This window comes from Nyctibius grandis, chromosome 11 (genome assembly GCF_013368605.1).
Source record: "Nyctibius grandis isolate bNycGra1 chromosome 11, bNycGra1.pri, whole genome shotgun sequence".
NCBI lineage: Eukaryota > Metazoa > Chordata > Aves > Nyctibiiformes > Nyctibiidae > Nyctibius > Nyctibius grandis.
In genome coordinates, this window is record NC_090668.1 from 13,399,474 (window position 1) to 13,412,265 (window position 12,792).

The 12,792-nt window shown below is 34.9% G+C and overlaps 1 protein-coding gene across 1 annotated transcript in view; it reads left to right on the plus strand.

Annotated features, from left to right (window-relative positions):
• The window catches only part of WDR72 (WD repeat domain 72), a 108,074-nt gene that overhangs the window by 27,202 nt on the left and 68,080 nt on the right, over positions 1-12,792 (plus strand). Inside the window, exon 14 of the mRNA XM_068410749.1 lies at positions 7,970-8,175. Coding sequence (XP_068266850.1) covers positions 7,970-8,175 — 206 coding nt within the window. The remainder of the gene's footprint in view (positions 1-7,969; positions 8,176-12,792) is intronic.

A 12,792-nucleotide genomic window follows, 5' to 3' on the forward strand; every position in this document is an offset into this window, starting at 1 on the left:
CTAAGCCCCTACCCTGGGGGTATTGCTTTTTACGTACGCAGAGACAATTACTTTTTATACACAAAACCTGATTTCTTAATTTTTGCAAAAGCAGTGAATAATCTGAAGGATGATCCAGTCCTTCAGGAACAAGAAACTTCTTCATTAATTTTCTGATTGAAAAATATCTAATGCATTTTTACAAAAACACTTTAGATAATTATTCATATATCAATTTCAAATTCAATACAGTTGTTTTTTTCCACATTGTGCTTGCTATCTGTACAAGAGCTGTGGTGATCATAGTGATTTTTAGTACATAATCTGTTTTTCTGTTAATGGCAGTAGTGATTTTACTGTATCTGCTGGGAAATATAATTAAGATGGCATTTGATTACAAATGTTATAATAAGCTTTTTATTAAATAAACTACCTGCTTGACTTTTCTTTTTTTGATGACTGTCCTCACCTCTGAATCGTTTATGGATCCTTCTCTTTTACTTGTTAATATTCTGTACCATTTAATTACATACAGGACAATTAAATTAAAAATAAAGAACATAACTAGAGTGTTCTACATAAAATTGAATTGCTATAGATCACAAAATAAAAGGAAAAAACAGATTATTAAAGTACAGTTATATAACTAACTACACTTGAGATACATGTTTGAAGGAAAAGAAGTTTATGACGTTAAGCTCTGAAAAGCTCAGAGATATTAAGGCTAAGACCATTTGTGCAAATCTAAACATTTAGCTTTCTTTTCATGTACCTCTGAACTCTTCACAGAATCACAGAATCACAGAATGTTAGGAATTGGAAGGGACCTCGAAAGATCATCTAGTCCAATCCCCCTGCCGGAGCAGGATTGCCTAGACCATATCACACAGGAACGCGTCCAGGCGGGTTTTGAATGTCTCCAGAGAAGGAGACTCCACAACCTCTCTGGGCAGCCTGTTCCAGTGTTCGGTCACACTCCCCGTAAAGAAGTTTTTCCTCATATTTAAGTGGAACCTCCTGTGTTCCAGCTTGCACCCATTGCCCCTTGTCCTGTCAAGGGATGTCACTGAGAAGAGCCTGGCTCCATCCTCATGACACTTGCCCTTTACATATTTATAAACATTAATGCGGTCACCCCTCAGTCTCCTCTTCTCTAAGCTAAAGAGACCCAGCTCCCTCAGCCTCTCCTCATAAGGGAGATGTTCCACCCCCTTAATCATCTTCGTGGCTCTGTGCTGGACTCTCTCTAGCAGTATCTTGAAATACTTGAACTCTTGAAAACAATTACTAAATAAATATCTATATAATATTTTGTTTTATCCACACTGTTTAATGTATATTGCTTTTCCTATTTGTGCCCTATTTTTGAATCCTTTTTTGAATATAATACTTTTTCTTATATTTGCCATGTTGGTGATCACAGTATCTGAGTGCTTAGTAACAATATTTCTGCCATTTTCCTGTCAAGTACAGAAGCATTATGGTTGTCTCTGCTTCTAACTTCTGCATCTGAGCAAAGCAGGAATCCTAAAAATGTCAGTGCTTTCTATAGAATTATTCTTAGAACACCTAGTGTTATGTAATTTTAAAACATATGTTTTAATGTATACAATGCACCAGAGACTTGCATAAAAGTGCTATCTCAATTCTGAGATTTTCTTTGCTATTACTACCTGTCTTTGCAAACTTATGTTGATACTTACACATGATTTTCTACATGTGTATAGTTTGTTTTTTTTAATAGAGATAAGTGAAAGACTCACTTCTGTTCACTGTAATAAGATTGACTCTATGTAGGTTTTCATGTGGGATGGATTCTGTATAGACCTCTCTTGCTTCAGCAAACAGAGAAGGTAACGGTGCTTCAATTAAAATCGTCATAGTTGTGGGAGCAAGACTTCAGCGCTGACAGTGTATTTCACAGAAGTGTAATGATCAGCTTTGAGTCCATGCTTTAAGGTATGAAGATTTTGTGAAACGTCAATGTGTTTCATGACTTTAACATGAATGATAAATGGTTTGAAACACTTTTGCTGAGAAACAAAAAAAATCCCACCACCTTAAGGTAGCTTAGAAAACTTTAGCTCAAGCATTTAAAAACTACGCAGGTATCAGTAAATTAAAACAGGCTTTTAATGAGATTGGCAGCCCCCTTAAAATATGCAGTGTATAACATTAGTCAAATCCCTCTGTATGATTACTTCTAGCGCAAAAAAAAACTTTGCAAAAAATGGACAAGAGTTCAGAAATAGTCTGAAAATATTTCTTGTGATGTTAATGCCACATTGAGTACTTTAAACTGTTACATAAAACCTCTTCTATTTCAGAAGCATCCTTGCTGTGGAGAAAATGAAATTGCTCCATAGGTAGTGGTGTTAGATCGAACCTTTGATCATATTGATGGTCAGACATGCTGGAACATTTTCAAACACTGTTTAAAGATAATTTGTATGTAGTTATATATGCTCCAGTATTTTTAGAATTGGTGCCAATGATAAGAAGTCTTCTAAACCTTTGCTAAACACTCTGCAAGTATCACATGAGTTGCAGAATGTCTGGGGTTTTGTTTGGTTTAGGTTTTTTTTTTTTTTGAGAAGACCCTCATTTAGTATGTCTGACAGCTTTTCTCATCTCGGAAAGAGATTAGTGATTCAACTGTAAGGTTTACATTTCATCAGGTGGCTGTGGGGAAAAAGTTGTACAGTTTCAATGAAACTCTTAGAACTGTATCAAAGTAAACTCGGTCATTAACTTACAATACACTTATGCCTAGATAATTGTAGAAGCAACAATAATTACACTCCTGTGACCCTTTTGTCCTTGCAAAATTTAGTGATGTACAGTCTCTTTGATATATTTTTCATTTTCTCTTTCTCTCCCTCTGTCTCTCCATCTTTTTTACTCTCTTTTGCCCATCAGATCATTGGTCAGGATTAGATTTGAGTGGGTGAATGTGACCCAGCTGATAAATCCTGTGGTTGCGTTTCATATGCTGGAGAGGCTGTGGTGTACATAGGGTCAAAGTCATAGCAGTGACTACCTCTTTTTTTTTTTTTTTTTTTTTTTCAATGAACTCTGCATAGCCTAAAGATTTGGGCTGATGTAAAACTCAGAGTTCATGGTAACTATATCTGGTAAGCCTTTTGTGAAACACACTACATGTATATTTTTTACATGCTTGGGAGCAAAAAAGCCTCTTGAGTTTAAGTTTCTGTGAAGTCTATTTATTAATTAACTTTCTCCTGGCTAACAAAGTTTGCCTGTATCTCCATTGTTAATCTATTCCTATATGTAAAATATCCTTTTAAAGATTATTAGATTTTTAATAGACTGGGTTTTGTTTGATCTATCCCACTTCTGTTTGTTAGATTGCATTTACTTTTGTGTTGATATTGGTTGGAAATACATATGCTTACTTAACTCAGTGTTTCTTCAATCTGGTTTGGGCCATTTGATATTAGAGTGGTAACAATAACAGTTACGAGAAATTTTTCAAGCGAAGTGCTTGACCACTGTCTTGGAGCAGGATGGTAGACTTGTAAAATTCAAGCATCTTCTACCGAGGAACATAAAATTTCTGTTTGCCTGACTCTGCCAGCATAGAAGAAAGTGCGTGGGAGTTTCTTTTCAGATGAAGTAGGTGTTTATGAAAAGGAAGATCTTGACCAAAAATAAAAAGGCTAATATTCAGATAATACTTGTTCCGAGAGGTGAGTGTTTTATTTTGGCCACTAGTAAAGGATTTGTTCTTGACCACGTGCTATTTTTAAATAAAATCAATTCTGAAACTATTTTTCATTCACAGATCACTGTTATGCTGTAAGATTCAGCTGAGTTACTAGGTCACAGCAGCACTGCAATACTGAGGATTTTCAATACTTCAGATGTGACAGCAAACAGAAAGCACTGGAGCCTGATGATATGACAGGTCATGTGATGTCAGAGAATACCTCGTCTTGAGGCAGGATAATATGCGTGACCTCCCCACTAAAAACACATTGTTCAGTAAGAGCAGAATCCGGAGAACTGTGTGGACAGTGCTAACACCAAGAGACACAATTTGTAGTACTTGGTCCAGAAGAAGAGTAAGATGCTGTAACAGTCTCTAGCCAGTCACATCTGGTGGTCTAAAGCTGCCCAGGAGAGTGAAATACTCCACTCTTGTGGGTTCCTGAGACTTGGTTGCCATGGTCACAGCTTTAGAGAGATAAAGACTTTCTTTTCCTATATTTTGTATGTATAGTAGAGGGACATAGTGGTGTTGCTGCGACATAGAAAACCCTATCTTTTCCCTTTCATCCATTGTTATTTTATGCTCCCCAGTTAAAAGCTTTTGAGTTTGCTTGTATTTAAAATTTGAAAATTGTCTTTATTTGTTCTCTTTTCTGTATTTTTGGGTACAGGCTGTGTCTTTTCTTACTGTTTATTTTCCTTCAAAATCAGAGACAACACATTCCTAACAAATAACTGGAACACTGTTTCTGGGACACTAACCACCTTGCCCCAGTACTCTCTTGACTGTTTGCAGTGGTCGGAATGCCTTTGTCACATATCCAGGTTTCTCCATCCTCCCCCTGCCTCCGTTTGTTTCTTTTAAAGATGTATTCAGAAATCATAGAATACGGATCTCTTCCTTTATTTTGTCTCTGCCACCTACTCTGAAAATGAGTATTTTGGACTCTTCAGAAGTGTAAACTACACTGAATAACGTAAATACTTTGTAATACTTTCATGATCACCCCGCTGCTTCCATCACACTCATTTTCCTATGCACTTTGTGCACTTTTGTTGCAGCTCCTGGTGTACACACAAATCTGTACATATATATACATGTACAGAGATCCATGATTAAGAAGTATATGTGAGCAACAATGTTTTTAAGAAAGGAATGATCTTCTAGAAGGTGCTACTTATAAGGGATTTGAGATGTTATGAATGATATACAAATTATTTACAGATGGAACTGTAAGTTTTTGAAATTGATTTTATGATATCATAGCCTTCTGTGAGGAAGAAACTAAGGTGGTTGTCCAGGGCATTGTTTTCTATTCAATGTTTGTCTATAAATGTGCTTTTTAAAAACCAAACAAACAAACAAAAAAACAACAGCCCACCAACACAAAAACACACAAAAAAAACCCCAAAACAACCCACCCCAAACAATTGTAACTCCTGTATGTGAAAGGCTGAGTCATCTCTCTTGCCTACTATGAACCCAGAGGGATTTTTTCGGTTGATAAGAAGTTAATTTTCTTTTCTCCAAACTACACATACAAAATGGTATATTTGCTATGGCATGATTCTGACACTGACATTTAGAAGAGAGTTTGGTAGGTAGCAGAAGTATTCAGTAACCCAACAACCTGTTCAGTTGTTACTCAGTTTGCATCCATAAGTCTATAATATGTAGAAGCACATCTGTCAGCAGTTGAAAATAAGAAAGATATATGTATATATCTGTGTGTGTAAAATATATAAAATATCAGTTTGCTTTCATGTACATCAAGACTGTTTATTCTGCTCAGGCCGTGGTCTTCAAAGGTGAAATGCTGCTGGTCCCCATCTTCTGTAACTTTTACCACTTCTGGTCTGTTTCTTTTTATTTCAACTAAAAATTTTTTCTTCAACCAGAAGTTGAAAACTTGTCTCTGAAGCTGTTACCAGGGAAAGAAGCTCTAATATATGGAAAAAAAACGCAAGTCTTTAATATGTTTTTGTTTTTACTCTTGAGTATATATGTGTTTATAAGAGGATAAAAAGTCAGGCAACTCAGATCTTGATTGTCGTTGGAAACATCATTTTATCCTCTTCTGCCACTGCAGTATGATAGACTTAATTTTATTATATATGCACAAGATTATTGCACAGAATAGTCTGGCTCTGAGGGATGACTGGTGGTGAGGAACTCAGATGCATCTGGAGCTAACAAAACTTGGTTTGAATGTTTGAAGTTCTGTCTAATGCTAAAGAGTATATATAATCAGGTCTTTGAAATTTAATACCATGCCCCCAAAATTCTTGGATTTATTAAATTTATTGTAATCTCTGTCTTAGTTCCTTGCCCATAAAAATAACATGATACTCAGTAATTTCATGGGAATATTATGATAATAGTCTTTCTGAAGCACTTGAGTACTCTAGTAGTGAATTTCACAGACAAAAGTGATAGAGAAAACAAAGATGGATGTATATGTGTGTGTATACATATAAATATTCCCTGCAGAGTGGACTTGCTGCAGAGGGTAGTAGAGAAAGCTTAGTCCTTTGTGCTTAATGATAAGGGAGAACAGCTACTTCCTTGGTGACTTTTGTTCATCTTCTGCTCTGAATGATGCAGGCAGTTCTGTGGGGAAATACGATGCTTACAGCTTGAAAGACTATGTTGTGTATATAAAGAGGCCAAAATAATATTAGCTGACAGTGTTATTTCCAAACTTTTTAACTTTGCAAACGCTGTAATACTTTTAGGAATATGTGTTTGCTCATGTCTAGTATGAATTATATAATCCTTTCTTGTAGGCCTCTATTAATATAGTTTTTTGTGTTCCTGAAATATTGAGATGTTGCAATGTTGGGCGCTTTGTGGCCAGTATTGTTTTGAAGTGTTTGACGGTCCAGCTGTAAAGATCTGTGGACAACTTGCTTTCCTTCCAGTAAACATTCAGTTCTTTAATGATCCCTGACACTGGCTGCGAAACCTGGGGAGGGATGAAGAAAATGACATATTAAAAACGGCTGGTGCTGATCCTTTTTTTTTCAGTGCAATTTTATAGTAATCTATGGTATTCAGCTGATTTTGTAGGGGACAAAGAATCAGTTGCATTACTTCTGTCCAAATTCAAAGACTGCCATATAAGTAACAGAGGTGATACTACAGTGAACAGAAATGGATGCATTTCAGAGAAATAATTTCAGATAGAGATTTTATACACACATACACGCACAAACACTTATCGTATGAGATTCCTCAATCCCAGTCCGATATTTTTATCAGGTGTTACTGATAGAACTTCAATGTTATACATTTTTTCTGGTAGCAATGAAAGGGAAAATTCATGTTGTATTACTTGAGGCTACAAAGAATTCAAACTTAAGGGGAAAAAACATTTCATGTTATATCAGATATTTAATACTTTTAAAATTCTTCATGTCTTTTATCTCTGAGATTTATAGGAAACATGGAATTTCAGCAATTTCTTATGAGTTTAATTCCTATAGGAAATGTGTAGCATATAATAGGAACTCATTTCAAATACATTTAAGTCAGTTTAGATGTCTTTAATGTTAGTTATGCATTAAGTACTATTACTAAATTGATTACTAAAATAATATAACTGGGTATAACAGTTAAAGGAATTGTATTTCCTTGGGCCACACAAGTGGTGAAAGAGTCTGAACCATTGTATTCATATTCTTGACTACTAAGTTACATGTGGTATATTCAGATGTTTAAAAAGTGTCAGAGGTAAAGATGGCTTTTAGGAATGGAAAAAATTGAGCTTTCCCTTGCTATTTGAAATGTAGAACACTAGAGGACAGCACTAAAATATTACATAAATGTGTTATTGTTTACACTGTTAAGGATATAGATGCTCTGTGAGGGCTTTGTGAGAAGAAAAACGATGCTGTTTTGAACAGAGTTTAGGGCAAGTGGTATTCTGAATTTCCTTTAGTCCTTTTGAAAACTGCATCTGACTTCATACATTATACAAAATGTCTTAAGTTCCTTGTGGTCTGAGTCTAAGATATTTACTGCAGTGATTTCTTTAGAAATTAAGCTTTATTTTTTTAACATAGCAATGCTGTAGAACAGACTCTTGTCTAAAATTACATTTTTAAGGTCCAGAAATTAGGAATTAGTTGGCTCACCTGTAAATGTTTCGTGGTTTATCTGCTCACATAAAATGTACTATGTTAATACTATGATACTTAATGCTGAAATATGAAGTAGTTCCTTGAAAACATTACGGCTTCTGTTGTGTTTCTCTAGGCACGCTGGAACGACATGAAACAGGTGAAACAGCAAAAGCAATTCTTACTTCCATTGAAGATTCGGAATACTTAATAGCAGATACTCTACTTCCTGTATCTCAAGAGTCAAAAAGAAATAAAAATGCTGGATACAAACCCTCTAGCTCTTACAAGCATGGCATGACCTCTTACAACCTTACTCATACAGAAAAATCTTCGGATAAGGTAAGAATGAAGAGTAGAGCAATTCTGAAAAGCAATGAGTTGTGGTCCAAATTCTTTACCCTTTCACCTTCACTGATGCATACAGGAAGTATACTTCCTGCATAGGTGGCATGGAGGCTTGGTTTTAAGTTTATAAAGCCTTATTCTGACTGGCTCGGTTTTTATGCCTTAACCTCATTTCATAGAACAAATGGGGAAGATGGGGGGAGTGCCTTTTGCAAGGTTACCAGTAGATCATCTCAGGGGGATTTTCTCAGAGACTTAACACCCGTAGTTAGACCCTGTTTCCTTATGTCTCCGGCTTATGACTGCACCTATTGGCAGTACCCTCAGAACAATTGAACCCACCAGTTTGGATGCATATGTCTTGAAGAAAAAGCACATCATGGCACAATGGTACCGGCCTTTCCATTATTGCTTTTCTATTAAACCACAGATTCCTGTTGTCAGTTAATGATAGTTTTTATTGGGTGTTTGTTTTCTGTTAACATCATCACAGAACAGAGCGCAAGTGCCTTACTTTTATATTAGTGCAATTAAATTTGGCACCTTATTGGTTAAAAAGAAGATGGCAATGTTTCTTGTGAGATACTGGGCTGCAAATAGGTATGACAGTCTTCAGGACAGGTTTGGTCAGGTGATGTACTTAGCTTTATCTAACAATTTTTTTTACAGAAGTTGTTAAACCAAATAATTGTGACTGATGAAAAAGATGTGCTCTTTCTTTTTGTTTTGAAAAGATAATAGAAGGAAATACCATACTGAAACTAGTGTTAATGTGCTGTTAAAGCTGAGAAAATGAGTACAGAGACACTGTATAATGACAGGGTTGAAAATGCAATAGTCATTCAGTTTGCTTGTGGTCTAGGTATATCTATATTTTTTATCAGTTATTTGTAGATATTTTAAAGCCTGTATTTGCTAAATGTAAAACCAATCGTTAAAACTGTCTCAAATGTAATACAATCTCAAATTCAATGAGGTAGGTGTTACATTATTCAGGTTAGAAGTTAGTGTTGCATACGTTTTTCTGAAAACCCTGTTTGTGCATCAGGAGTGAATATATTCATGAGCTCTTGATATGAATGTATCTTAAGAATAGGGCCCCAATTTGTTTATCATTTTTTAATTAATGGGTTTTGGGAATTCCATTCTCTGCAATGAACAGAGGAAGTCATGTCTGCTGTTCGTCAATGCTGAATGTAGATAAAAAATATCTTCCCACAAGTATGGAAAGGTGAAAAATGCTTTCTCTCAGCTCACATGTGGAAACAGCTTTCAGAATTATCTCTGGCCTTTTTTCTGGCTTTATTAAATATGACAAATGAAATACCAGATATTCCAAAATCCTGTCTGATAAAGTACAGCTTAATCCAAGACCTCATTCGTTAATTTTCTTTTCTTGTCTTTTTTCTTTATTGTACATATAAATTTACATGTAACTTTGAGTTTATGATTGTTGTTTAACTCAGTATTTGTCTTTGACAATTCACTGATTTCTCAAGTTCCTTTTGATCCCATTTTCTGAAAAGTCTTATTAGAGTGTAATCCTGCTGAGCATGTTTTGGGGCAGATGGTGTGCTAGTTGGCCATTGACACAGAATCTGATCTCACTGTTAGTTTATTAAAAGCAGTAGTTTCTTTTTGCCTTTTTAAAGAGAAACAACAAAAAAAGTTGTAATAATTGTGTTTGGAGCGTAGTTTTGGTCATATCTATTAAATTGAAAATTGTTGGCTTTAACAGTGACTAAAAAGAAAATGTGCTGCTTATGGAATAAGGGAAAGTAGTTTTTGGTAAATTTTAAAACATGGAGTTTACCATGCTTTGGGGATTATCATGATCTTAAATTGGAAGTAATATCACAATAGGTGGCAGTGGAGTTGTAATAATAATTTATGGCACTTTTCTTGATCAGACATATATCTTGGCAGCTCTGATTTCTCAATAAAATATTCCATTTTCTTGTTTAAACTTTGTTCATTAATTATCCTGTCCCAATGAAAACTTTTTATTGAGAGAATATTATTGATGTCTCTTAGACTTCCCTATGACTGTCAAAATAACTTTTTTTTTAATTTCACCTTTTTTTGTCATTATAGTCATGTTATTTTAGTCTAATTTCCTAAGAAATGAAGTTCTATACTTGGGAAACTGCTTTTCATTCATCAAAAATCTGTCATCCATTACATCCAGTGCTTCTTCCCACCTCCGTCCCCCTTAGAGCAGGTTTCGTACGTTGGTGTGGGAGATGCTGGAGGCTAAATGTATAGGGTGTGGCTGAACCTGGGAAGAATATAATGGAGTTCCCCTTAATGCTATTCCAGAAGCCCAATGTGGGCTACACAAAATGAGCGTGGAGCTCTGTGGCTTTTTTTAATACTGTTTTGTTATTGCTGAAATGAAGGCTTGTTATGAAGCTCACTGTTTTTCTTAGTTCTTATGCAGGAAACTTTTTTTAGGTTTTTCAAAAAGTGCTGTATTGACTCTTTTGGGTCACTGTGTTAGCATCTTGAAATAGTCTCCTGAAATCCGTGAGAGTTCTGTGGATATCGGAGTTCAACATTTCATACTATATCGATAAGTATATAATGACCACACAGATGAAACTATTGTAAAACTTTCAGATTATCAAAAGGTTTTAGTATACATGTATACAATGAGTATTTAATTATCAATTGGCTTCTTTAGAAAATTGTGTATTAGAAATTTAACACACTAAATTGTTAATAACATTTCTATTTAAAAAAACCCAATGCAGTCAATGTTAGCCTGTTGTTTTAAGAATTCGATTTCAGAATATTAATGTAACAGAAAAAACGAGGTAGCTATTCTGTCCTGTTGCTATTACACTTGTGAGTGATCCTTATTTTGTACAATGAGATGATCCACATGAAGATCGCAAGTAAGATTCGGCATTTTTTCTTAATATTTATTATTGCATTGTTTTATCATTAATACTATATTTAAGAAAAAATAACATTTGCAAAGTAATGGTCTCTTTACTCTATCCTAAGAAGAAAAATATCCTTACATAGCAGTCCAGCTTCAAAGGCTTTCTTTCAAAACATTTGTCATCATGTAAATCACAGATAGAAAAGCAGAATGCTTTGATTTCATGGTGTTTTGACCATTTTAATTCTTTTATTGTGCTGCACGTGCCAGTGGGAGTACCAATAACAGATGAGTGTGACAAATGCAGTTAACACAAGATCCATATTAATGTTGTCAAATCCCCTTGATATATTTAAATAGATTTTAATTATTTTCCATGTCAAAAGACCCAAAATATATAGCTTAATAGTTCTTCAAGAAAGCTTTACTTAATATGTGAATGTAAAACCTATCATAAAAATGAAACTTTTATATTGGCCTTAGTCATTGACATAGGGTATTCATCAAGTCAGCAATTTGTGTGGCAAAGTGCCATTTGAATAGTGTATTGTTAGAATACTTATGGTCCACTTGACAAGGGCTCTTGCTGTAAATAGTGCAATTTGACTCCAGCTGTTAAAGAGTGGCTTTGACAGCAGCCAAATAGAATGGAGATGCTTTACTGCACCGCAGAAAAATCAATATTGGGTTCTTGTTCATAGTAACCTGTTTTTTCTTTTTCAGCAGATTTATACAAGATTATCTAGAGTTCATTTGTAGAAGTTTAAATATTATTTTTAAAGTGGATCTGTTTTGTTTTCAGATTAATATTGGTGATGAATGATGCTTGTGTTTAGTAAAAAAAAACCAAACCAAAACAAAACCAAAAACAAACAAAACAACACAACAGTACTTTGTGGATATACATAAACTACGTGGTAATGGAGCATTATTTCAACTCTCAACTTATAGGGATGGACATTAGGAAGTGGATGCATAAGCTATGTAACTAATGACAAAAAATAGTCTCCCCTTCCTCTCTGTATTTTTTTCCTTTTTGTAGTGCTACTGTGGTGTCCCTGTCAATTTTCTAAGCATAGGGGTTTTTTTAAAGCAGTTTTCTTTGTTGTTCTCCCTGTAACAACCCCCACAGGCGTTGACAATCTGTAGTGCCATTGTAGATTTTCCTGAAGCATAGTCTTGCTGGTGCTGAACAGTTTTCCAGCAGTATTCAGTGACACAAGGTTGCTATGATACCTGGCCAGGAGCAATAGGTATTGAATCACTGGTCTTAATTACAATAGACTACACACTAGATTGTGTGCTCGTGGTGTTTATATGGAACTAGCTCTCATTATGCCTTTAAGTCATAGTTATATTTGAAAACTGGAGCTGTGTGAAAAGCTGGTTTAAAAAAATAATTTAAATGCTTCAGTGTGTCATATGAAGATTTTGTTGATGCACATAAAAAGCTGGATATCCCTGGGAAATTTTTTCCTGGTGTTCCAGAAACCTTTCATGTTAGAAAGTTTTCTAGATTTTCAGCTTAAATAATTTGGATATAAATCTATATTTATCATGCACTGATATTTCTAGTGATTTCAATAATGCAATTAGAGCTGCTTCTAGGTAAAAATGTTGGAGGAAGAACAGCTTCTAAAAATTGTGCAATAAATGCTAAACCTTTGACTGCTGAATTATACTACTGAAGGGCTAGACCAGAAAAGGGAAATTTTTACTGTGTG